At 53.9% G+C, this 25544-nt stretch overlaps 8 protein-coding genes across 8 annotated transcripts; 4 read left to right on the plus strand and 4 right to left on the minus strand.

The window, feature by feature from the left end:
* Positions 1–83: 83 nt before the first annotated feature.
* CCMA1212_001570 (4,5-DOPA dioxygenase extradiol) lies at positions 84–1040 on the plus strand (the record flags this gene model as incomplete). Its single annotated transcript, XM_073698992.1, has 2 exons — positions 84–123; positions 226–1040. The coding sequence occupies 2 exons, from the start codon at positions 84–86 to the stop codon at positions 1038–1040; spliced, it is 855 nt and encodes a 284-aa protein (XP_073562645.1).
* A 1133-nt stretch (positions 1041–2173) lies between these two features.
* On the plus strand, positions 2174–6623 carry CCMA1212_001571 (Leptomycin B resistance protein pmd1; the record flags this gene model as incomplete). Its single annotated transcript, XM_073698993.1, has 9 exons — positions 2174–2314; positions 2419–2609; positions 2663–3599; positions 3665–4562; positions 4622–4797; positions 4866–5395; positions 5457–5572; positions 5627–5814; positions 5883–6623. 9 exons carry the CDS (start codon positions 2174–2176, stop codon positions 6621–6623), a joined length of 3918 nt encoding a protein of 1305 aa, XP_073562644.1.
* Positions 6624–6839: 216 nt separating this feature from the next.
* On the minus strand, positions 6840–9451 carry CCMA1212_001572 (Alpha-L-fucosidase 2; the record flags this gene model as incomplete). Its single annotated transcript, XM_073698994.1, has 3 exons — positions 8873–9451; positions 8578–8804; positions 6840–8518 (listed from the first exon to the last, which is right to left on the minus strand). Exons 1-3 carry the CDS (start codon positions 9349–9351, stop codon positions 6840–6842), a joined length of 2385 nt encoding a protein of 794 aa, XP_073561921.1. The 5' UTR covers positions 9352–9451.
* Positions 9452–13511: 4060 nt separating this feature from the next.
* CCMA1212_001573 (uncharacterized protein) lies at positions 13512–13847 on the plus strand (the record flags this gene model as incomplete). The annotated part of the gene is made up of 2 exons (XM_073698995.1): positions 13512–13682; positions 13755–13847. 2 exons carry the CDS (start codon positions 13512–13514, stop codon positions 13845–13847), a joined length of 264 nt encoding a protein of 87 aa, XP_073562497.1.
* A 1214-nt stretch (positions 13848–15061) lies between these two features.
* Positions 15062–17093, minus strand: CCMA1212_001574 (uncharacterized protein; the record flags this gene model as incomplete). Its single annotated transcript, XM_073698996.1, has 2 exons — positions 16331–17093; positions 15062–16183 (listed from the first exon to the last, which is right to left on the minus strand). The coding sequence occupies exons 1-2, from the start codon at positions 16991–16993 to the stop codon at positions 15062–15064; spliced, it is 1785 nt and encodes a 594-aa protein (XP_073562643.1). The 5' UTR covers positions 16994–17093.
* Positions 17094–18603: 1510 nt separating this feature from the next.
* On the plus strand, positions 18604–19281 carry CCMA1212_001575 (PRKR-interacting protein 1; the record flags this gene model as incomplete). Its single annotated transcript, XM_073698997.1, has 1 exon — positions 18604–19281. The coding sequence occupies one exon, from the start codon at positions 18604–18606 to the stop codon at positions 19279–19281; it is 678 nt and encodes a 225-aa protein (XP_073562642.1).
* A 384-nt stretch (positions 19282–19665) lies between these two features.
* CCMA1212_001576 (T-complex protein 1 subunit gamma) lies at positions 19666–21803 on the minus strand (the record flags this gene model as incomplete). The annotated part of the gene is made up of 6 exons (XM_073698998.1): positions 19666–19758; positions 19839–20476; positions 20529–21131; positions 21261–21469; positions 21542–21608; positions 21779–21803. 6 exons carry the CDS (start codon positions 21801–21803, stop codon positions 19666–19668), a joined length of 1635 nt encoding a protein of 544 aa, XP_073562641.1.
* A 1147-nt stretch (positions 21804–22950) lies between these two features.
* On the minus strand, positions 22951–24416 carry CCMA1212_001577 (uncharacterized protein; the record flags this gene model as incomplete). The annotated part of the gene is made up of 4 exons (XM_073698999.1): positions 22951–23489; positions 23553–23626; positions 23704–24012; positions 24082–24416. 4 exons carry the CDS (start codon positions 24414–24416, stop codon positions 22951–22953), a joined length of 1257 nt encoding a protein of 418 aa, XP_073562640.1.
* Between the last annotated feature and the right edge of the window lie 1128 nt (positions 24417–25544).

Below are 25544 nucleotides of genomic sequence, written 5' to 3' on the forward strand. Positions count from 1 at the left end.
CCTTGTTTGGCAGATTGGTGCTCGCCTTCATACTGTTTCGCTACGCTTCAACGTACTTTGTCGGCCGGAAAGGCGCAGCCAGGATGACGGTGGCTCCGGTGATTGCGCTTTCGCACGGCGGAGGTGAGATTTACAATTCTTTTGACTACCGATCACCTCATGCTGCAGTCATGATACCTGGTAGCAAAGGTGTACAAGTCCGCTAACATTGAAGCTTTCGATTAGGCCCCCTTCCTATTCTCGGCGATCCCACTCACAAAGACATCGTCAACTCCCTCAAAACCCGCGTTCCCAAAATCCTCAAGCTCGGCACCCCCCAACAGCCCCGTGCCATTGTCCTCGTCACGGCGCACTGGTCGACCGACAAGCCGACCATCTCATCCGCAGCCTCTCACAAGCTGCTCTACGACTACTACAACTTCCCCGCCGAGGCGTACACGCTTAAGTATCCCGCCCCGGGGCACCCCGAGGTCGCGCAGGAGGTCAAGGCCGCGCTGGAAGAGCAGGGTCTCAAGCCCGTGCTCGACGCGGAGAGAGGTTGGGACCACGGCGTCTTCATCCCGATGCTGCTTGTGAACCCCGCTGCCAACGTGCCGATTGTGCAGGTCTCGGTGCTAGAGTCTGAGGATGCCGAGGAGCATCTCCGGATGGGCGCGGCGTTGTCGAAGCTTCGACAGGACAACGTTGCCATCGTGGGCTCAGGGTTCGCCTCGCTGCATAACTTCCAAGCGTATCATGAGCTGCGATCGGGGTCACCCGCAAAGATGAAGTCGTGGACGGACAGGATCGCTCAGTGGAACAGGGCCCTGACGGAGGCTGTCGGCGCGGAGAGCAAGGAGGAGCGGTGGCGGAGGGTCAAGGGGTGGCGCGAGCTGCCGCATGCTGATGATATGCATCCGCCGAGGAGGGGAGAGCATTTCTTGCCGCTGGTGGTGTGTGCTGGGGCGGCGCTGGAGGGGGAGAGGGCGGGTGTGTATGAGGATGAGTTCATGGGGGCGGGGATTAATACGTATTACTGGGGGGCTGAGACGGTTGCTTAGGTTGAGGTTGATGGGTTTGTGTCCAGATTGCAGCATTCGTTAATGTTCAGATTGAGGCGTTTGTTATTGTCGGAGTTTAAAAGTTGTGTGAGGTGCAGTGTTGAAGAAGTTGGCTTTGGTGATGGTGTCTGCTGATATATCGATCGTAGGCATGCTACACCCCCGAGCCATCAGCATCGCACCCCTTACAATGAAACAATGCTCACACATCATTATACCAAGCAGTCTATATATTAGCCGCTGATAGAATCATTGGAATTTCAGCGGAGTTTCTCTTTCTATGGTAAATCACACATGAGGTACGGAATCGCAGCTGCAGCAAAGCGAATACGACCAGAGTGCCGGATGTTAGTCAGCAAAGTACAAGTAAAGGCATCACTTCATCCCGTCTGGTCTTTTCCTCCCACTTCTGAGATCTCACCCATCCTAGCTCCCGTCCGATCAACCAGTTCTTATTGTTCTCGTCCCTCCCTTCAAGCCATACGGTGACTAAGCGCAGAATCCATTGTGACACCGCCGCGTCTCAACGACAATAACAAGCTTTGAATGGGACTCAATGCCAGCCCCAGCAGCGCCTCCAAAAACGCTTGGCCAACCCTCGCCCCATGCTCAAGCCTCGTCTGGGGAAGCGAACCATCTGGAAAAGACTCGGCTAAACCGACTCACGCCAATGAGGGCAGTTGATTTGCGTGCAGGGATCGGCTCAGGATGGTTGTTTCTTGTCTTTGCTGGGCGGTGGATGGGCCGCGGACCCCGAATGGCGCGGGGCCCGAGGGGGCGACGCATCACGCATGGGCCGCATATTCGGGTGCCGAACCGGAGGCTGGAATTCTGCAGACGGGGTGTTGGATCATGGCGGACGAGGGTGAAGAACTGTATCTTGTTGCTATTTCTTGTTGCTGTCATGTCATCGCCTTGTCCGTCCGTGATCGAGTGCATTTGGATGTTTGTCGGGCGACGGTTCGTTATCACGGCTTCATGGTGAGAGACTTGGCCGTGACGTTTTGTCAACCCTCCTGAGCTGGCATAAGAGAGCATCGGTCATCAACTGGCCTTTTCCCCTCGATATAATTCTGCTTCGTCTTGTCAAAAAAAGCCTCAGTCGGTTGCAAAACTCGGCTGGCGAGTTGACGATGACAGTCTCAGAAATGGAAAAGGCCGTGCCTGGCAGCCCAGGCTTGCAGACCCCCGAATCGGGGGCCAGCATACAGATGCCCGTTACCCAAGAGGACCAGGCTTCGGTGGCCGAGAAGAAGTCTGGAAGTCCATATCTCGTAAGTTACCAGAATGGTACCAGGAGGGACGATGAGGAGTCCTCCGGTGCCCATCCATCTCTTCCAAGGCATCAAGCTGATCTTGTCACGCACAACGAATGTAGAGAATCTTTGCCTATGCAGGCCCCTACGAACGCTTCATCCTAGCCGTCTCCATTGTAGCCGCCATCGCTTCCGGTGCTGGCATTGCCCTCCAGAACCTGGTCTTTGGCAGCTTCGTCACGACAATCACCGACTTTGTTACCGATCCAGCCTCGGGCGGTGCGAAGCTTCGCCATGATGCTGGAAAGTTGGCGTAAGCTCCCTCCTGTGACAGTCAGTATGTTATTGCATTGACACTCTGTGAAGGCTCTACTTCGTCTACATTGGCATCGCAAGATTCGCCCTCTCTTACACGTACAATGTCCTCCTGACCTACAACGCCTATCGAATCGTTCGAAATATCCGACATGCCTATCTCAGGGCTGCCCTGAGCCAGGAAGTTGCCTACTATGACCTCGGCTCTAGTGGATCGATTGCGACCCAAGCAACTACGAACGGAAAGCTGATTCAAGGCGGCATTGCAGAGAAGCTCGGCCTCACTTTCCAGGGCATCTCGGCTTTCATAACCGCCTTCATCGTCGCGTTTGTCACGCAGTGGAAGCTGACCCTGATCTGCCTCTGTATTGCACCAACGACAATCGCCGTCATGGCCTTTGTCGGCATCTCTGAAGCGGGTATCGAGACCAAGATCTTCGACATTCACGCCAAGGGCAATGCCTTTGCGGAGGGGATCCTCGGCAGCGCCCGAACCGTTCACGCCTTTGAGATGCGGTCGAGGCTCGTCAAAAAGTTTGACGAATACCTGACCGAAGCGCATACGTACGGACGCCAGCTCTCTCCTTGGTTCGCAGGGCTCCTTTCGGTCGAATACACAATCATGTATCTGGGCTTTGGGCTTGCTTTCTGGCAGGGCGTCCACTTGTTCGCGAACGGAGACGTTTCCTCGTCAGGCGAGGTCTTTACAGTGATATTCTCTGTCACGATTGCGACTATCAGCGTTACGGCGCTGGCGCCGTACTCGATCGAGTTCGCCAGGGCTGCTTCGGGGGCTGCGCAGCTGTTCGAGCTGATTGACCGGAAATCCGATATTGATCCGTTTGACGAGTCTGGAGAGAAGCTCTCACGCGTCACCGGACACGTTGAACTCGAGCATGTCACCTTTGCATATCCTTCTCGGCCTGGCGTTACTGTGTTGGACGACTTTTCGCTGAGTGTTCCTGCTGGAAAGGTTACAGCCCTGGTGGTGAGTCCTCTCTCTCCCCCAACCCTTGATTAAGGAGGTTCGTGTTATTGACAAAAGCTGTGCAGGGTCAAAGTGGTTCCGGAAAAAGCACAATTGTTGGCCTCATCGAGCGTTGGTACAACTGCCGGTCCGGGGTCATCAAGCTGGACGGCAAACCGATCGACCAACTCAACCTCAACTGGCTTCGAAAGAATGTTCGACTCGTCCAACAAGAGCCCGTGTTGTTCCAAGGCTCGGCGTTTGACAACATTGCGCACGGTTTGGTCGGCACAAAGTGGGAGCACGCCTCGAGAGAAGAAAAGATGTTCCAGGTTCAGCAAGCGGCCAAACTTGCGTACGCTCACGACTTCATCTCGGAACTGCCAAATGGATACGACACGCAGATTGGACAGAGGGGCGGCTTACTGTCTGGAGGGCAGAAGCAGCGTGTTGCTATCGCCAGGAGCATCGTTTCGCGGCCCAAGGTCCTGTTGCTCGACGAAGCGACGAGCGCGCTTGATCCACATGCCGAAGGGATTGTCCAACAGGCACTGGACAGAGCCGCTGAAGGCCGGACAACGATTGTCATCGCTCACAAGCTCGCGACGATTCGAAAGGCCGACAACATCGTTGTGATGAAGAAGGGAAAGATTGTCGAGCAAGGCACGCACGCGGGCCTGATGAAGCAGGATGGGATCTATGCCCAGCTAGTGCGCATCCAGGATTTATCCGTGTCGAAGGACCAGTCCGACACTGACTCGGATGACCAAGAGGACGAGTCGTCAGCAGAGGAGGCCGATCTTGTTGAGACCCTGAGCCGATACGCCACCGGGGATCAAGTGCGTTTTGAACAGCAGAAAGAGCGGGACAACTATGAACATTACCGAAAGAAGGGACTCTTATCCGTTATTTGGAGGCTCGTGGTCGAACATCCAGAACTGAAGTGGCCGTACATCTTTACCGTCCTTGGCTGTCTATTGGCAGGTGAGTAGATACTCCAACCTAAGAGCATAGAGGATACACGGGATCTAACTGCTGAATAGCTGGTGGGTTTCCGGGCCAGGCGATCCTGCTGTCTAGTGTAGTCGACGTCTTCACGTTGACTGGGTCGGAAATGACAAAGAAGGGCGACTTTTACGCTGCCATGTTTATCGTCCTGGCGGTCGGTTGCTTCCTCATCTACGGGTGGCTAGGATATACTACGAATGCCATTGCTCAGGTTTGCGCTCTTCCTTTCACCACCATTGGCATTCTGTTCTTCCGGTTCAACTCTGACTGCTGTAATAGACGCTATCTCACAAACTTCGACGCCAAAGCTTGAATGACATGCTCCGCCAGGACCTCCAATTCTTCGACCGCCCCGAAAACAACATCGGGGCGCTCGCCAGCCGCGTCGACGCAAACCCGCAGGCCATCCTGGAGCTCATGGGATTCAACATCGGCCTCATCCTCGTCTCCGTCTTCAACATGCTCGCTTGCAGCATCCTAGCCGTAGCGTACAGCTGGAAGGTCGGCCTCGTCGTTGTCTTTGCCGGGTTGCCCCCCATGGTCGGATCCGGATGGTTCAAGATCCGGCTGGACATGAAGCTGGACCACGCCATCTCGGCGCGGCAGTCGAAGAGTGCGGCGATTGCTTCGGAGGCCGTGAATGCGATACGAACCGTTTCGTCTCTGGCCATTGAGGAGTCGGTACTGAAGAGTTATATGCATGAGTTAGATGAGGCGATTGCGGGGTCTGTGAAGCCAATGTCGATTATGATGATTTGCTTTGCTTTTACGCAGTGTGTCGAGTACTTTTTCCTTGCCTTGGGATTCTGGTGAGTTATCTCGTCTACAGTGGATTTCAAATATGACAATGCTAATGCTGGGTCTGTGTAGGTATGGCTGCCGTCTTGTCTCGTTTCAGGAGACGAGCATGCACGACTTTTACGTTGCCTTCTTGGGCGTCTTCTTCTCTGGCCAGGCTGCTTCTCAGCTCTTCCAGTTCTCAACAAGTAAGTAGAAACTACATACGCAGCAACGAGATAGGTCGACTAACATGGGTTCAGGCATAACCAAAGGCAAGAATGCGGCCAACTACATCTTCTGGCTCCACGGCCTCCAACCCACCGTCCAAGAAACGCCCGACAACGCAGACCGAGGTCCGAAATCAGGCGGCCCAATTGCTCTCGACAACGTCCGCTTCTCCTATCCTCTCCGTCCAGAAGCCCCTGTGTTACGGGGCATCAATCTAGAGGTACGTAAATCACAACTCCAAAGGAAGCAAGACGCTGCAAAGTCGTCCCTCAACTCACGACATCCCAGATCAAAAAGGGCCAATTCTTCGCCCTGGTCGGCGCCTCCGGCTGCGGCAAATCCACCATGATCGCCATGCTCGAACGCTTCTACGACCCCTCAACCGGCACCATCAGCATCGCCGGCGACGCCCTCGCCAATCTCAACCCCCGCCTCTACCGCCGCGTCGTCTCCCTAGTCCAGCAAGAACCCGTCCTCTTCCAAGGCTCCATCCGCGACAACATTGCCCTCGGCATCGACGACGACGACGACGACGCAGAACCCCCTTCTTCCTCTTCTTATTCTTCTTCATCATCTCCCGAAGAAAAACCAACAACAACCACAGTCTCAGACTCCCAAATCGAACAGGCCCTCCGCGCCGCCAACGCATGGGACTTTGTCTCCTCCCTCCCCGAAGGCCTCTCCACGCCCGCCGGCCCCAACGGGACGCAGCTCTCCGGCGGCCAGCGCCAACGCATCGCCATTGCGCGCTCCCTCATCCGCAACCCGAAAGTCCTGCTCCTCGACGAAGCGACCAGCGCGCTGGACACGGAAAGCGAAAAGATTGTCCAGAGCGCCCTTGCTGAGGCGGCTAAGGAGGGGGATAGGATCACCGTTGCGGTGGCGCATAGGCTGTCGACGATTCGGGATGCGGACGTCATTTGTGTGTTTTATGGGGGGAGGATTGTCGAGGTGGGGAGGCATGATGAGTTGGTTGCGTTGGGGGGGATGTATAGGAAGATGTGTGAGGCGCAGAATGTAGATGGGTGAAGTTGGCGTTTTACTTTTTTTGGACCTTGGCTTTGAATCATGAATTGATGTACACTTAGATAGGTTTGGATATAACTCTACTTTGATACGGCTACACATTTTGGAAGAGACTTTGTACAAGTTTTAGACAAATGGAACGACAATGTGCAAAGTCTGCAGACTATCGTGACCATTCAACAAGGGAAAGGCTACAACTAGAAACATCCTAAGCGCATCTCAAACAGTAATGGAATACTTGGCCCCCGCGGTGGTCGAAATGGCCCCATTGTATCTCGCCCCATTGACGTTGAAGCTCTGCCCATTCGCAACCCTCAGCTTCAACTGCCCTCCCCTGGTCGACGTCACAGTAGCGCTCTTGAAGCTGCCGCCCTGCCAGTCGACATCGACCTCGAAGCCTCCCCTGGCCAGCAAGCCCCTGACGTTTCCCGTCGGGAGGTTGGATCCGGGAAGAGCAGGCAGCAGGTGGACGGTGCCGGTCTGGCTCTGCAGCAGCATCTCGGTGACGCCGCTGGTGAAGCCAAAGTTGCCGTCAATCTGAAACGTCGAGCCGCTGTTGGTGTTCCAGAGGTTGGGCGTGGGATAGGTGGCGAACCAGCCGACAATGTGCTTCCACACGTCTGCCCCTGAAAAGAGACGAGCGTACTGGTTCATCAGCCAGGTGCGGCTCCAGCCCGTGCTTCCGGAGCCGCCTGCGACGCGGTGGTCGAGGAGGACCTTGGCCGCGGCGCTGAGCGTGCTGTTGACGAGGGGGGAGAACTGGTTCGACGGGTGAAGGCCGTAGAGCGGCGAGAGATGGCGGTGGCCAGGGTCGGTCTCGGGGTACTCGGCTCGCCACTCGAGGATCTGGCCATACGATCCAATGCGAGGAGTCCGGATCAGCGGCAAAAAGTCAGAGGCGGCCTTGACGTTGGCGTCGCTGCTGGAGATGCCAAGGGCGGCGGCTGCCTCGATGATGGCGGACATGACGTCTCGCATCAGCTGGTTGTCCATCTCAGGGGCCATGTCCATGGGCTCCTGCTGGCCGGCGACATTCGCCCCCTGGGGCACGACGTACGTGTTCTCGGGCGACAGAGACGGGCCGGTGACGCGGTTGCCCTGCCAGGTGAAGGTGTAGCACTGCAGGAACTTGGAGATGTCGAGCAGATACGGATACGCCGTGTTGCGGAGGAAGCCGAGGTCGCCGGTGAAACGGTACTGCTCCATCATGTGCTGGACCAGCCACGTTGCTCCCATGGGCCACATGGTGCTGGACGTGAAGTTGTCGGTGGGTGCGGGATCGCCCCAGACGTCCAGGTTGTGGTGGAAGACGGTGCCGTTGCAGCCGTACAGCTTCTGGGCCATCTCCTGACCGCGGGGCTGGGCGACCTTGAGCAGGTCAAACAGCGGCACTTGTGTCTCGATCAGATTCGTCTGGCCGGCGGGCCACAAGTTCATCTCGGTGTTGATGTTGATGGTGAACTTTCCGCCCCAGGGAGCCGAGGTCGCATTGTTCCAGACGCCCTGCAGGTTGGGAGGCATGTCGATGGCCGCTGCAGTATCGCGAGAGGAGGCAACTAGCAGATGGCGGCCGTAGTTCCATGCCAGGACAATCAGCTGAGGGTCGTTGAATGCGCTGCGGGCGGTCTTGACGCGCTGGTCCGTGGGCTGGTTGGCGATGCCATTGGGAGATGTGCCGAGGTCGATGTTGGCACGGCCGAGAAGGGCGCTGCTGTCGGCAATGGCGTCGTCGTGGACCTTTTGGAAGCCCTGGGACACGGCCTTGTTGATCTTGTTGTCGACCTCGGCGGCGAGGGTGCTGGCAGTGGGATAGCGGTAGTTGGTCTCGACATCGATGAAGACGTCGATGGTGGTTGCACCAGTAATTGTGAGAGTGCCACCAGAGGCGCTGACGGAGCCTAGACAGGGTCGACCATCAGCATTGAACATGTGTACACAAGAGATGAAGCAATATTACCTCCTTGGGGCACGAAACGAGCCGTGCCAGTAAAGAGAATGGGATTCTGCGACTGGCCACTGGTTCCTTGCAAGGTCACGCTGTTGACGCCGCCAGATGCCGAGGCGACATTGCTGACAATGTTTGAGATTCGCGAAAAGGTGGCAGACACGCTGAGAGCACCAGCCTTGCTTGCCGTGAACCGGGCCGCGATGACACCCACCGGGGCACTGGCAACATATTCACGGCTAGACGAAAGTCGGTGTGTAAGTACGAAGCGGCCAACCTCATAGACCAGAAATCTTGTGAAACTCACGTGTAAGTGACACCGTTGAACGTGTACGACACGCTCGAGTTGCCCTGGCGCGTGTCCAGGGAGCGGATGTAGTTTGATATACCGCTGCCATGGCCAAAGTTGAGATTCAGGTTGCCAAAGTAGCTAAACTGCCTCTCGCCGGACACTGCGGGCGTCATCTGGCTCAGGACAAGGTTCCCGGCGTCCGTCAGATTGTTGGCGAGCAGCATCTGGCGAACCCGGGGCAGGGCCGCCAGCCCATTTGCAGGGATGCGGTTCTGCAGCGGTCCGTCCCAGAGCGTGTCTTCGTTGATGGTGATGACCTCGTTGCCGCCTCCGAAGATGGCCCCTCCGAGGCGACTGTTTCCGATGGGCAGCACGCCCGTCTCCCAGTCTGTGGCCGGGGAGGTGTACCAGAGATATCGGCTTCCGTCCAGGGCGCCGGAGGCACTCGAGGCCAAAAGCCCGACGAGGAGGGCCTGGAAGCTGAGCTTGGCCATGATCGGTGGTTGATGCCAAAAGCCTTTGTCACCCTCTGTGCATATCCAGAGGGCATCGTGGTGAGCTGGAAGCCGAAGGCCCTATATATACTAAGTAGTGGTCGAACCCTGGATCCTAGATCCGCGTCGTTGTCCATGAGAGGTCATGATCGTCGACCCCTTTGTCTCTTCCGCCGGGAAAATTGGCGGCAGCAGCGTCGCATCGTCGTTTGGTTGAGGTTATTCCCAATCCGTGCCGCGCTGCTGCGTGTCAGAGCTGGGGATCCAAAGCATCTATGAAGCAGTTCGCGATGCTTCGAATCCAATCAGAAAGGCATCAATCCGGCCCGAGGCGATCACGTTCACTTCATAACGGGCCGTTTATGCGGGGCGCGAACTGTAGCATTGCAGGTAATCTGTCCCTCGACGACAAGCGATTATCTGCCAGGGCGTAGCATGGGACGGAGCGAGGGATGGAGCAGGGAGGAAGACGAGGTTGAGGCGACGGTTGAATTGGATTCTGCGAGTACAACAAGTATTACATCATCAGCCTATCGCAACGTGAACCGATAAGATGCCGACGGTTAAATAGACAGCACGCACTCTTCTGCTCTTGCGTGAGCTGGGCGGGATGAAGACAAGGACATAGTTGACGCATCGTGGGGATATGATTGGAGACTGAGTGGGTGGCTGAGCAAAACTATTTAACCCCCTGTTGCTTCCCCAGATTTCCCCCGCAATACGGCATCAGGGTCAATGTCTCTGCTCTACCCTCCAAATTGAGACCACAGACGATGTGACCTCGACTCCAACTTGTTGCTAAACCACTCACTCACTCACTCACTCATCACTAGGCCACTGGCTTTATCCGCAACATTAGGCACATACCAAGCTGCTGCACTGATCGGTTACAGTTGCTTCTGGTGCCTTGTTCTTCGCGTGGTGGTGAAATGCATCGGCAGTTTACTTGATACAGCACATACAGCATCCGTCGGTAGAGAAGGCGGGACAAGGGGGAGTGACGCTGATTGATGGGATGTTGCAGAAATAAGAATGTCTATGATGTATTTCTGGGGCTCTCACGGGTTGAAGTTCACGGCATACTCGTCAACAAAAGACGTGCATGTGCATTGGCGAATGTAGGGCATGCAGAGCTGAACAGAGCCCGGCGGATAGCACAGCTGCAGACGGCGCTCGGAACTCGGACCAAAAGCATGATGCTGAAAGCATGAGAGGATGATGGATCTCTGTCGAAAAGAATGCCCCCCCTGAAACCATTGAATCATAACCAAGCTTTGAGCAGTGCCCGCGCGTGTAGTGCTTCTGTTTCACGATTCCTGGAGTGGTGGTTATGGTCCTCAGATGAGGAACTGAGAGTAGAGCCCAACAAAGGCTTATTCGAAGAGCCGGGCATCATTGGCAACCTGTAAGCATGCAGTAAGAACTATCAAGACGAGAGTCAGCCCCTAAAATTCTGTGCTACTTATATTTATCGAGCCAGCTACTAGTTTTGCATAGTCTCGTCGTGATATAGCTCGATCGGCTATTTGGAATCTCAGATTGAAAATTCCATCAACAGTTATAGTTTCATAAGCATGTGCATCGCCCTCTCAAAATCTTAACGGCACTCCTAGACGCCTACGCCTCTGCATGTCTCGTCCACGATGTTTCACATGCCCCCCATAATCCATCAGCAAGGGAAGACCAGCCGCAGATCTCGGAGCAAATCCGCAAACAACCCGGAACCGATGATCCATACCTCAGCTCGATGGTAAGCTGTCTTGAAAACAAAAAGCTTATCAGAAACACTCTCTGAATCTGGATCAGATGTCTCAAATGCTGTTTGGCCGCAGGTCATGGAAAAAATTCTCCGTGAAAGAATCCATAAAGTTCCCTTCTCAGCTTACTCAAGGGCAACCAGCCGAACAAAACCTCATCGTCCGAGAACATCTAAGACGACCAGCATGTACAACAAGGCTCGCGCCGTAAACAGAAACTTATCCATGAGGGAAGTTTAGGGATTCACAAGCAATGAGGCTGATGGGCATGGCTCTCGCCCGGCCAGTTTCTTGATCCGGACATATCAGACCACGGAGGAATAGAATCCTCTTGTGTTTTTGTGGCAACATGCTGCCTCTAGCTCTTGGCAAGTACAGTAGTGCCTCATTGTTTCCACCAGCCATCGTCCTCTCTAGTGAGCAGATGAGCAAGATTCCTGACCCTTTTTTTTTTCTTTGCTTTCCTTTGCGCCTCCTCCGAGAACTTGGACCCCGAAACAGAACGCTCCCGAGGTCCGGTCAACTTGGCAATACCAGTTCGCCTTCAGCTGTCCTGTCAAGCTTTGTAGAAACCGGTCCGCGTCTCTTTTGAAAATGTGGCAATGGACGCTCCGTCGATCTTGTGTGGACACTAGATCAAGCCCAAGCAAGCCTCTTCACGGTAATCCGGCCCGTTTGTATCTTTCTGCAAGGGTACCAACACTGGCATTCCTCAGCTATCACCAAGGAACAGTGCCACAACTGCAATTCAATTTATAACCTCAATCACCCAACTATACTAGCACTTTAGTGCGCAGGGTCTCTCCGACCCTCGTCCAAGCCCGTCCGGACCTCATGAAGGGCGACTCCGCCTCCACCAAGATGCGTATAGAAAATGGCGTCCACCAACACATACGCCAACGCATCCGTACAGCCGTCTGACAGACACGAGAAAACGAGACCGACAGAAGCAGCATAAGGCGAAACAGGCAGAATCAGGCAGCAAAAACAATCCTGCAGGATCCGAAAGACCATCTCCGGCCGACAGACCGGGCGAGGCACAAGAGCCAACATACATACATGTAAGGTAACCTCCGACGACCCGCGCCTCCAATGCCTCTCTTACTCTCTAGTTACACCGTCTGACTTGTTCACCAGTCAGAGAAGAATCAAACCACCACGACCTCAGTTGCAGTAGGGCTTCTCGTATTATAGGGCTGAAGAAGAGTCCTCACTCCAATGACAGCCAAGAAACAATCCTCTTCCCATCCCCATTGGACGGGCTGCACGTATGGGCAGACAATTGCTCATGACTTGTTGCTTTTTTTAGGCGTCCACCACTTTTAGAGCCAATCCTGAGCCGTCCCAGTGGCTGGACCCTTCAGCCGCACCTTCGCCCTGCGTTGGCTGAACGAATCCCGAGCTGCGGGACTGCTGGCATTTGCTTTGCTGTTACGTATTGGTTTCTTGCGTTGTTTTATCTACCATGTTTCCCTTTCCTCCCCATGAGGTGAATGATGCTGCCGAGACGGACCTGATTGATACATCAAATACGTAGCTGGCTAGCTCTCTCTGCTGTGTGTGGGTGAAGGAACGGATGAATCTGAACCGAGCCGAAGATCCGTCTCAAAAAGACAAAACCACCACCTCCTCCAAAAAAACCCGCCCTTCACGATCCCAAGGCGGATGTCGCTCACGGTGAGCCGCCCATCAACGTTCTCACTGTCCATGTCGATCAACTCGTATTCGTAGGCTCTAAAAGTTACTCTCAGTTTTTTTACTCTCACCGGAATGCATCTCTGCATGTAAGTGCTGATACTGATACAGTGCGTAAGCTTAAAGTCAACAATCAAAAACTACATGTCAAAATCGAGTGGTGAACCGGCCGACATCCCGGAACTCCCAGCTCTTAGCTTCAATCTTATAGCGAACAACTGGCACAGCCCACCGCCGGCCGGGCCAAGACGACACGACTTTTTTTTAGTTTTTTGAAGCTATTTCATGTACGTTGTCAGGTAGCGAGGACGGTAACTGGTCCAGAGAGTAAGCGGCACTTCGTATTCGAGCAGGAGGCTTTTCGTATAGCGTCCACGATACGAAAGGATCAAGCAAGCCACCTACGTCCTCTTGCCTGCGACAACACATGATGATCATGCTCTGGCTTCAGCATGTGTGTATGTTTCTCTTAGGCATCGAATCCTAAGGCTTCGCCGATAGTTTTCCTTGGTTCCCATCGCGAGAAAGGACATGCGTGTGCCAACCCCGGGGAAGGAGGGAGGGTAGAGGCAGATCTTGTGTTGAGATTCGGGGTATATAAAGACGAGCATCTCTGCCCCAGATACTCTCATTCCGCTCCCATCATCAGCACTCAAACAAAGCATCCGCCTCGATCAAAGCATCTCAGACAACAGACAACCCTTCACGATGAAGTTCACCGCCCTTGCCTTCGCCGCTCTCGCCACCTTGGCCACTGCCACCCCTCACCCTGGTCACAATCCTCCTCCTCCTCCTTCCCACGGCTGCAAGCCCGCTACCTACTCCTGCCTTCCTCACGACAACGGCTGGCAAGTCTGCAGCACTGCCGGACAATGGGTCGTAAGTATACACACAACTCTGCCCAACTCTGCTCGACACTACGAGATGTCTTAACACAATTCGTTTGATTAGTTTGCCGGCAACTGCCCTCCCAAGACCGTCTGCAAGTTCGACGAGGAAAACGGCAGCCCCTACTGCGTTCCCCCCGGCTTCACCATCCCATAAATTCGCCAACATACGGGGAATACCATATCAAAGGCTGAGTTTGGACACAAAAAAAAGCCTGCCCGGATAAGCAATGAGATATTTAGAGACGAGTTTATTGATGGGCGAAGATGCTTTGTGGTTTGTCTATTGACTTGCAAATCATTCTTCTGGACATATTTTTCTTTTTACATACAAACTTATATTGGTCACTCCTTTGAAACGTAACTCGCTAGCTATATATGAAAAGCAATAAACTGTTGAACCGAAATACCAATGTCTTTTCATGAGTGTGGAACAGCCGGCTTCTTTATACATTGCTTAACTGGAGCCTTGCTCTCATTGCTTATGCCCAACGTTTGGTAATTCGCTCTCATTCTATGTCATACGCGGGAACTAAGGTAGCTGAAGATGAGGTTGTAAGCAGAGAAGCTGATGGTGCAGGAAGACAGTCAGCTACGGTAGCCTTTGAAGATGGAATACATGATGAAGCTGTTGTCCTCGAGCCAATATCACATCTGGGACATTAGGACGTACTTCTGATATCGAGCCACTTTGGTGTGGAGGGGTTATTTGTGCGCTCACTCTATCACAGAAGCTCGATCGAAAATATGAGAAATCGGATGATTGTGAGCTTAATGAAGCAACTGGTCAGTCCATGCTGATGGAAAAATGACATATAGAGCGTTCCGCAGGAGAATACCATGCGGCAAACTACCACCATCATCTCTTCGAATTGGTGCATGCCGCTGAGGTTATATATATCAGAGCTTTGGAACAATATATGGAAAAGGGGGCGGAATCGGACTTCAAACTCGACAAGCCAATTCGTCATGTGATGATGCGGTGATACGGGAGTTTCAAGTCTTGGAAAGGCATACTCTTTGAGCAAAAATAGCCTAATCATGAATCAAATCTCCTAGACCAACCTCAGTCCCACGCCATCGGTCATTAGGCCCGAAACTCATGACAGGACAGTCAACAAGGGGATAGTGCAGGTAGCCCTTCTTGTGGCCCCAGACATAAGATGACGGGGGTCATGTTCCAACACGGTTATCAGCTCTAGATGCCATTCAAGATACAATTAGAATGATGCAAGATAATTTGATACTACGCTATGTGCCTATGCTCTGACGTTGAGCATCAGACATGATAATCTCACCGCTCGTTTATCAACATCCAAGCTTCTTTCGAAGCTCTTGAGCATCAGACATGATAACTTCATCGCTAATTCATCAACATCCAAGCTTCTTTCGAATCTCTTCCACTTGCCGTAAGTCTTCCAAAGCCCGTACCTGACTCCGAATTCCAGCGCTTTCCTCCACCCAATACCTCAGCACATGTATGCCAGAATCGACGAAGCATATCCAATCCTTCGGCAGGAGACTCTGAGCGTGGTGCGAAAGGGAAGCCGCCACTATGACGATCACACTTCGAGCACACGACTGCAATAGCATCCAGGTTCCCTCATGACGGTGCTTTCCGGCTTTCATTGCCAGGAGGATGCGATTCAAGCAGACTAGAATTCCCCGACCAGCGTAAGCATAGACGCATTGTGGAAGTCTCTCCTTGCCGCTGTTGATTGCATGCTCAAGAAATTTCCAGAAGATAAGCTCCTTGAAATCCAAGATACGGCAGCTGAGAGTAAAGCAGTAAATATCAGATTCGGGGGATTGCATTTTAAGGGCAATGGGTTTGGGTAGCGAGGCAAGCCAAACTCTTGCCTGTTCATCGTACCAGATAACCGCGTTGATCAAACGAGCCTCGAGATTCGCATCGTTACCCCCTGAAAACGACGACAAGATCTGACCGATGTCGTTCCGTGCTCGAAAAGTCAGTTTCAAGAGAGCAATTTCGGCCGAATAGAAGAGCCGGACAGTGCTATCCACGTACGGGTTCACCGGTATGTCAGGAAGAGACTCAGTATAGGCAGGACCCTGCGTCTGAAAGTCGAAAATCCCGAGAGACAAACGCAGATCCATCTCGGCTTTCCAACAAGACCACCACAGATTCAGCTCCGCAGGCGGTGAATTCGGGGCCGGCGTCGGTACTTGTGTCTTCCTTGCACCCTGTATGGCGACGTCGAGTTCCTGGCAGTAGGCCAGGGCCTGTAAGAAATGCCTCCACGCTGAGGCCGGCTGCAACATGTACAGGAGATAGACACCGGCAAAAAAGAAGCATTGAGCAGGCAGAATGCCGCCCTCGGCAAAGACGACTCCTAGCCTCTTGGAAGCCATGCCAAAGAGTGCCGGCCCCAACTCTGGAAACTTTATGCTGTAGTACCATCGAGACTCCGGAAAGGGCATCGCGATAGCACCCAGGGCCCAGACAAGCAGCATCAAACAAGACTCGGAGCTCTACTCAATGCCCGCTGAGTAAACAAGATGGGCCCTGCACCTTAGGCTTTGGGCGTCTAGGATGGGGTTCTTGATGTGGACTTTGTGGATGAAGTTGGACACCAGTCTATCAGCGAGTTCGGAATCGCCTAAAAAAGGGTCCAAAACAGAATCAGGCGGCTGTCGTGGCTCCGGATGCTTCTGCGGAAGGACTGCCATGGCGTTGGCTTGCGGCTCGAACTGGCCGGCGAAGACTGGCCAGCTGAGGACCGTGACCGAGTCGATCTGTAGACAGCGGCCGTTGTGTCGTCCACCGGCCGAGCATTGGTGCTGGAGGGCATGGTCTTGCGCACTCGTGACACTGTTGCCAGCGATGTCATTGCAGACCCTGTTGGGTTCTGTCGGAGTGTTATCGAGTGTGTCTTGAGCCTGCGATATCCAGAGCGTGGGCCCACCCTCTGTCTTCAGTGTCTCGTTTCCTAGAGACCCGTCCTCTGTCATTGGTGTATCGTTCCCTAGGAGCCCATCCTCTGCCATTGGAATAATTGCGTCTCCTGGGAGCCCATCCTCCGGCTTCACAGTAACTTCCAATTCTGTGCTCAAAGTCTGCTGGTCCTCGAATGGCCTCACACAATCCAATCCCAACAGTAGGCAGCGCAGGCAAGTCGACCCACGGGACTTGCATCCGACTCTTGCGGCGTGGCATCCTTCATAGCCCGTGCGTCTCTGGCCCTCCTCCCTTCGAGAAGTCGGCGGTTCGCTGCCCTGCAGCCGGGACGAGTCCGGCGTGGGATTTTGAGTGGGATCGTTTATCGACTCGGGGGTGTTCATGGCGGGTGGTCGTTGGATCGAAAGCTGTTTAGGAGACTATCCGTGTCAGCGCTGGATTTCTCCGACGAGGGGCAAAGTGCAGGACAAACTTGTAGAGTTCATCGAATCCCTCGTCTGAGTCAAAATATATATAAATAAAGAGAGTCTCAAAGTGGCAAAGGAGGGAGTGATGTTGCATATGTATAATGCGGCTGGCTCAACTCATGTTGTTTCTTCCAAGTTCTCGCCACGTGAGCACGGCACTTGCCTGCTGTCTCACGCCTTGTAGTAACACATGCCAACGCCTCCTTCCACGCGACTTCCAATCTCATATTGATTTTCAACTTCGCCTTGCCTGAACTTTATCTCTCTCCCCCCTGCCTTCCAAGGCTCTGAATTCTTTCAAATACCAAACAGCCTTCAAGTTGAATCTGATTATACCGAAACGGCCTCTGGTCCTTTTGAATACAAGAGGCCCCTTCCGAAGTCTGTTAACGGTCCCTTCAGCGCCAAATGCAGCGTATTCTGTCAACCCTTCACTCTTCAGGCGACCGAATCTCAGCCGCATCTCAGCAATTTCGCCAGGCAGCGTGTCTGACCCCAACGAGCATTCCCTGGCGAGCCTGTCGAAAGCCTTGTCTCTTGTGGTGAGCAGGATGGACGAAACGGAGCGTGCTGCTGACAATGCCGTTGCTCCCGGGAGCGATTCCCCTACACCCATCAGAACAGCATGATGATGATGCCTGCGGCCTAAGTGGTCAACAGAGCACACCTCTTGTATGAATTTATGTTCTGTGGAGATTTAACGGTGATCGAAACAGTGCCGCTGGCTAGGGCGCTGCCGTTTGCTGCAGACTCATGAGGCTGTAAGTTCACGTTCGCGAGAGATCTTCAATAGTCCTAGCTAGGCTTTGGTTGCAATCTTACCGTCATGTTGCGGCTCGCTTAGCCGGTAAGACAAGACGATATATGGCCTCTGGAGGTCTGAAGATGTGCTTGTATGTACATGTAGATCTCAAGTACGGTATATGGCAGACAGCGTCTTCAAATCCCACCATAGATCACCAGAACATAGGAAGCAAGGCAAATAGTTCCGGGGATCAGCTCAATAGAAAATGTTCGTACCATTGGATCTTAACATCTTCGATTCATAATCAACCCCAAAAAGACCAAAAAAGGATCCACGAATTGCTTATTTCCTCCAAGTTTGTCACAGCTTGCAAGATGATGGTTGACCTCGTTCAGCCTTACGCTGCAGCCTGTAGCCGTACTTGGTTTAGCGCCTCAGCACCATCCATCGGCATTGAGGGCAGCATGACTCCGTACTTCGTACCTCAATCCGTGCTCATGATTTTCCTTTTCCTTCTTTCCTACACCATCTTTAACCAGCAGAACAACGCTTTCATTCTCCATCACATCGCCAGAACCTCGAACCGCTGCTGCAAACCAAACAACCCTCGAGTCATTGAGCTCTTCAGTTCAATCCCGGCTTCCCTCCATCTCTCGCCATCCCATCTCTTCTTCTCAAACGAATCGCATCGCAATCGCAAATCGCCAACCCTCACCACCAAACCAACCACCCCCATCACCACTCCCACAAACCAAACACACAAACGCAAACAACAACCACCATGTCCGCCGAAGGCCCCGAATCAATCCCCACCTCCGCAGACCCCCGCTCCAAGCGTCCCACAAAGAAACGCGCCCTCACCCCAACCTCCGCCCAAGCCGCCTCCCTCGACGCCCTCTTCGCGAAGCCCGACCGAGAAATCCGCCTGCCGCCTCCCCCCAGCGCCCTCGCCCCGGGAAGCAACCGCCCGCCGCCCCCGGAAATCGTCACAAACGTCCAGGGCTCCAGCGCGGGCGCCGGGTCGGGCGAGTTCCACGTCTACAAGGCCGCCCGCAGGCGCGAGTACGAGCGCCTCAGGGAGATGGACGAGGAGGTCAAGAGGGAGCGCGAGCAGGCTGAGTTTGAGAAGAGCAGGGCCGAGAAGCTGCGCAGGGATGAGGAGAAGACGAAGAAGAATCGCGAGAAGAGGGAGAAGGCCAAGGCACGAAAGATGAACAAGGGGAAAGGGGGGGATGGCAGCGGTAGCGGCAGCGGCAGCGGCAACACAACGGGGCACAATGGGAATGCGAATGCGAACGGCAATGGGACGACGGCATCAGCAGCGCCTGGATCGGACGATGCCTCGCGAGAAAACGGAAAGCCGGACGCGGACAAGACCGGGGCAAATGGCAGTGAGAAACCGTCGACCGCCGCTTCTGCAGAACCTGCGGTTGGCCTCGTCATTCACGACGACGACTAAGGAAAGAAGAAGTTCAAGGGGGGGTGGAATGCAAGATGGGAGAGGGAAAGCTTGTCGGAGGGAATCGGTTCGAGAGAGCCTGTGACATATTGTAACAACAAACAACCAAAGTAGAAGCAGTGATACCCGTATAGATTGCCAATTTATAGATCCATTTGTCGCCTCAGTCGGCGGCTTTTGGTTTGATACGTTTGTCTATTTCAGATATTTTTGGCTTTCCGCCTCAGAATTTGTCTACAGATGCTCCCACATCCGCCCCGACAGCGTTGGAACAGGCTTTGGCCGTTCCAACTGTATCTGAGATGTTGTGCGCCTCGCAGGTCGTGGCTTCTCGGGGCATCATTACCTCTTCGGTTTCCAACCTCTCACTAACTCCCAGCTTGTTTAATCATCACCGCCTCCCACTCCAGGAGCGGCACCCTGCTGCATCTTCTTGGCACTGCAGATATCGTCTACTCTTAATAACAAACAGGCAGCCTAGAAGTACAACATGTTAGATTGAGTGCTTCTGCATGACAAAAAGTATTGAATGATTGGGAGGATTTCACGCAACATACCTCAATAGCAGTCTTGAGACTCTGCAGCTTGATAGCCTCGGGCTCCCACACGCCATACTCGGTCATATCCGCAATGGCACCAGTATCGCCGTTGACACCGTATGAGCTCTTGCCCTCGGCTTGCTTGGCGCGAAGCTCCGTGAGGACGCGAACCGGGCTCTTGCCGGCGTTCTGCACCAGCGTCCTGGGAATCACCTCCAGAGCATCGGCAACCGCCTTGTACGGCCACTGCTGGACACCCTCGACACCCTTGGCCTTCTGGGCCAATCGGACAGAGACGGCCATCTCGGTGGCGCCACCGCCAGGTGACAGTCGGGGCTGGAACATGACATTTCGGGCAACGCCCATGGCATCCTGGAGGTTGCGCTCAATCTCGTTGAGGACGTCCTTGGAGGGGCCGCGCAGCAGGATCGTGCAGGCCTTGGGGTCCTTGCACTTTGTGAGGAAGGTGAAGTACTCGTCACCAATCTTCTCAATCTCAAACAGGCCGCATCGAGTGCCGACGTCCGACTCCTGGAGATCCTCCACTCGGTTGACAATGGTCGCTCCCGTTGCGCGGGCTATTCTGTTGTTGTCCGTCTTGCGTACCCGGCGAAGGGCTGTGACGTTGGCCTTCATCAGGTAGTGCTGGGCCAGATCTGGTGAAAAGTTAGCTTGCACTCCCTTGGCTTGACCCTGCGTCTCACTTACCAGAAACACCCTTTTCGGTGATGACCAAGTCGGGCTGGACGGCCAGAATGGTATCGCACATGATCTTGATCTGCTCCTCCTCAATCTGCAGAATTCGGTTCCAGTCCTCCTCCTTTGTGATTTCAATGTTGGTCTGTGACTCGCCCTTCTTGTACTCCAAGGGGCAATCGAGGAGGACAATTCGGGGGTTCTCGATGCGGCGGCGCATCTTGGGGTGCGTGATATCCTTGTTCAGCATGAGGCCATCCAAGACCCTGCTATCCTCGATCTCGCCGCCGGGAACCTTCTCGATACGGGCATATCGCTTAATGTCCACTTCGGTCTTGCCATTGCCGGCTTCCCATGTGACGGTCCGCACCGCCTTGAGGGCGAGGTCGCACATCTGGTCCATCCATCGAGAGACGAACTTGGTGCCGATGGAGGAGGAGATGAGCTGGGCCATGGCCTTGTCGTCGTGGACATCGATCGGCAGGGAGATTTCGTCGATGATGTCGATGGCATCCTTGAGGGCACGCTTGAAAGCAGAAATGATGACGACGGGGTGGATGTTGCGCTCGAGCTGGGGGAGGGCCTGGGCCAGGATCTCACCGGCTGAAGCAAAATCTGTCAGTATCAAGGTCTTTCTCGTCGGTCAAATGTGACCCCTCCCCCCTTTTTTTTTTCCCCCGTTGCCCCTCCATGGTTGGGCTATCCAGCATGCGCAACGCGTAAAACATTGAGAGTCAGACGTACCCAGGATAATGACTGTAGTGGTGCCATCGCCGACTTCCTCATCTTGTGTCCGGCTGAGCTCGATCATGCTCTTGGCGGCGGGGTGGGAGACTTCGATTTCTCGGAGGATGGCGTGGCCGTCGTTGGTCAGGACGATGCCGCCCATGGGGTCGAGGAGCATCTTGAGCATGGCCTTGGGGCCGAGACATGATCGAATGATGTCGGCAACGCTGCGTCAGGAGAAGTGGGTTAGCTTGTCCGGATTGATAGGGTTGGTGGCGGCGTGGGAGCAGCAAACGCACGTTTTGGCGGCAGCGATGTTGGACAGCTGAGCTCTCCGTCCGGTCTGTCTCTCACCACTGTTGGTGTCTGTCGAGCAATGCGTCAGTCAGCCTGTCATTGCAATCCTTCGGGTGCGAGTGCAGTGAAGCAAGATGCATCTCTTATCCGCGTGACTCGAGATGAAGTCCACCGCCTTCCTCCCTCTCCCTTTCCTTTTCTCTCCGTCGACCGGCAAGGTGGGCTTGGGGTATACGCACTCATAACCAACACAGGGGCCTGCATGGTGGGCGATTTGTTCGCGCTCGGCGGCTCGTCGAGAGATGAAAAAGAGGAGGCTTCAAAAGGTCAGGCAGAGAAGCAGCAAGGAGAAGCAGCTGGTGGTCAGACTGGGCGCGCCTCGTCGAGCAGCTTGTCGGAGTCGAGAGAGTGCAAAGCGGTGGTCTGGCGGTTTGGAGGGGCGCGCACTAGAAAAGTTCCCACGATGCCTGGCGGGCTTTTGGTGGGGAGCAGTCGAGAGCTTCCAGAATGGCCTGGTGCAATGTTAACCCGGCCCGCAAAGGGAGCTGCTGCACGTGTACCTGTACTTTCCCTTTCGTCTGGCTGATGCTGCCCCACGCAGCTTTCCACGTTGATGCCTAAAGCTACTACAGTGATGGAGGTGGCTTTTATATAGGAATATGCAGAGCAAAGGTTTTTGAAATCAAAACTCTATAAAGACATTAATTGTCCGCGCATAGTAGAAGAGCATAAGCACAGACTACCTCCATGGCATTGCTGTTCAATCTGATAGCCGTCTTCGAGGTTCTCTCCTTGACCCCTCCATGGTAGAGACAAGTACCGGTACTTCGAGCCCCCTTAACACCACATTTGTCATCGACTGTTCAAGCATCGTCAGCCAATCAAGAGCAGCAGAAGCTCTTCCATATGCCCAACCAGGCATTCCCCGAAGCTCAAGCCTGTCGATGTCACTTCTCTACATCCATCAAAACCATATCGAGCATCACTAGAAGGGAGCTTCTGAAGCTTTATTCCCTACTATACTCATCGTGAATTCCTGAAACTGATACGGCGTCTGTGTTTTGTTTTGTTCTAAACGACATTCCCAAACACTTGGCGACATGGAGATATTTGCCTTGTATAACCTCACACGAGCACATGCATCCCATCAATTCCTAAACCGCAACGATTCCTGGACAGCGACAAGAGACAATCATAGCCTTACAGCGTATATAGATATTTACTCTTCAGTCATACAGTCACTCGTCAACTTCACCATGCATCACGTGTATCATCATTGACCTGCCGTCCTCTCCCTGGAACGGCCACTACCTCAACAGCGACACCGCATCGTCCAGAGCACAAAATCAACTTCGTTTTTCAGATGACTAAAGACAGAATAACCACCGAATAATCCCACAGCAAACAGAACCTAGACATCGTCCTGGTGCACCTCGTTCCTCAATCCCGAGGGCTTCCGCTCACCACCCGCCCTCCTCACCCAAGGCCTCTGCGTCTCCTCCGCCGGCCTCTTCCTGGGCTCTCCGTGCTGCTGCTCCTCCTGCTCCTGCTGCTGCTGCTGCGGCTTCTCCGACACCTCCGGCGGCACATGCTCCCAGTCAGCATCGACCACCGAAAGCCCATGCACAAGACAAGCATTGGTCGACATGTGTCGCTGCATGAACATCCAGCTTATCCCGTCAACCTCCTGTTCCCGGAACCCCGACCACAAGTCCTTGAGCTCGCCCGTCTTCCTCGACATGGCCAGCGCCGGAAAGCCATCCCGGCTGTACCGGTATGCCACGCCCTTCCTCCTCTGGGTGATGGCCTTGTCCTCGCTGCGCATTCTCCAGGGTATCGCGCGTTGCATCAGCCAGTCGCCGTTGGTCCGCACGCCGGGGGTGGCGTCCTTCTTCCAGGACTCCTCCAGGACTTCCACCTGGGACTTGGGGATCGCCATGATGATCCACGCTTCTCATGCTGCTGTCGCTTCTTCTGCTGCGGCGATGTCTGGCGCGAGATGGTGGTTGTCACTCGGCTCATAACTCTCCAGGGGCTTGCAAAACTTCCACCACTGCCAGGTGGTGGTGCGGCCGGACCGGTCACGTCTGGACACATAGGTTGCTGTCAGCCAAGTCCGCCGCTCCTAGTATGTAACGTCAGAGGGTAGAAAGCTATTACTTACGCGTCCGTCTCAAACAGCGTCAGGCTTCCGCCCTCCGACCTCAGACACGGATTGTCTGCCCCATCCACTTCGGGCTCAGGGGGCACCGATCCGAGGGGCTCGCCGGTTATGGCGTTGTCAACCCAGATGCTCATGAACCCACACATATCCAGCTCCAGCTTTCGATAGCCGTTTTCACGGCATGCAGCGCGCAGGAACAGACGCAACGTTTCGCTTTGGCCTTGACCTACAGGGTTCTCGACGTCTGGTGCAAAGAGGTTGTCGTTGTACGTCCTCAAGATGGCCTGCAGGCGCAGACTAGTTTGCTCTCTGTTATCCAAACATGTGAGTCTCTTTCTCGGCTTGTTATTGGATCAGGCAATTGCTATATCCATTTACCTCTCGTCTATTCTCTCGGAGAAATGCTCCGTCAGAATCTTCTTCCTCTGAGCCAGGGTCATCTCCAGGAGGTCGGCCTCCACGTCTTCCGTCAGGGTGATTGTCGTCTCTTCGCCCGGAGTGTCTCTCAACTTCTCGCGGATTTCCGGCTCCACACGGAATGCGTCGTCGAGGGCTTCCTGTACGCTGGCCACCGGACCATACATCTGGTATTGGTTGTGCGGCGCCTGTTCCATCTGCGGGTACTGCTGCTGCTGCATCATCTGTCGGCCTCCAGCAAGGTTGAAGGCGACGCCCGCCAGAAGCTTGTCTCGAACAGAAACTCCGGTCGACATGATGATGGGATGGAAGGTAACGTAAGAATGGAAGAAGTCAAGGAATCGATGTGGACAAGATTGGATGAGACTGGACTCGATGTCGATACGATGAAGAAGGAGATGTTCATTCCAGGTTTCGGGATATGGAATGGAATTTATATAGTGTACGACTTCGTGAAAAAGTGAGAAGTGGGCAGCTCGCAAGTTCACGGTCGATTCACTTTGGCATCACTTTGCGGTGCTGCCAGTGGATCGCCAGCTGCGCAGTCTATCGAGCGGTATCCATTGTCTCTCGCCCTACGCTGACGTTTCAATAGATCAACTCACTTGTAACTCGCTTTTAAATGATTGCTTCTTAAGGAGCAACCAATAGTTTATAGAGAGTGGGAGTCGTACACAAAAGCAATGCCGTAAAGGAGGATAGGACCGACAGTTCTCAAATCATGCGTCTTTCTCATGCTTGACCTGCAGGCCATAATCGGTATTACTGACGACTCAAGGAGAATTTCTCAACACTGGATGAAATAAACTTATCCTTCGTAGATGGTTTGCTTGAAGAGGCACGCTCGCTCAAGCGTTAAAGATGGATATGCTGCGTTCATCTGGTGACACGCGATGCATGTGGTGCATGTGGAGCAGATGGCAACTGTTCTTCATCTCAAATCGCATGCCAACAGAAACGAGAGCAAAAATATTGCAATCTTTCTTTTGTAAGCAACTGCATCTATCGCCGTCGCTGTAGCGAGTGATGCTTCGGAAATCTAGAGCCAGTCGACCTCAGCCTCCACTCCATCTATGCAACTCTCATCTTAGAAACCATGCCTACAAAGAAACTCCATGTATCAGCACGCAAATCTCTGTAACTGTACCATGAAATCAAAGCTGAAGCAATTCCAACGCTGTTTATCCCACACCAACACAGGCGTGATACATTCCAAAGAGGATATTCAAGTCCCTCTATTGCTGTTCCTATTTGTCAGATATAACCTCCAACATGAGATCCTAATCTATGAACCATATCCTTTCATCATGCAAGAATGCATGTCCCAAAGCCACAACTATAATGCGGCCATCCTCAGGGCTCCAACAGACAAAACAAGTAATCGCCCATCCGTACAATGCCCATGCAGCAGTCCGTTCAATCAG

The sequence above is a fragment of the Trichoderma ghanense genome, assembly GCF_004382785.1.
Source record: "Trichoderma ghanense strain CCMA-1212 chromosome Unknown scaffold_1, whole genome shotgun sequence".
NCBI classification, from domain to species: Eukaryota; Fungi; Ascomycota; class Sordariomycetes; order Hypocreales; family Hypocreaceae; genus Trichoderma; species Trichoderma ghanense.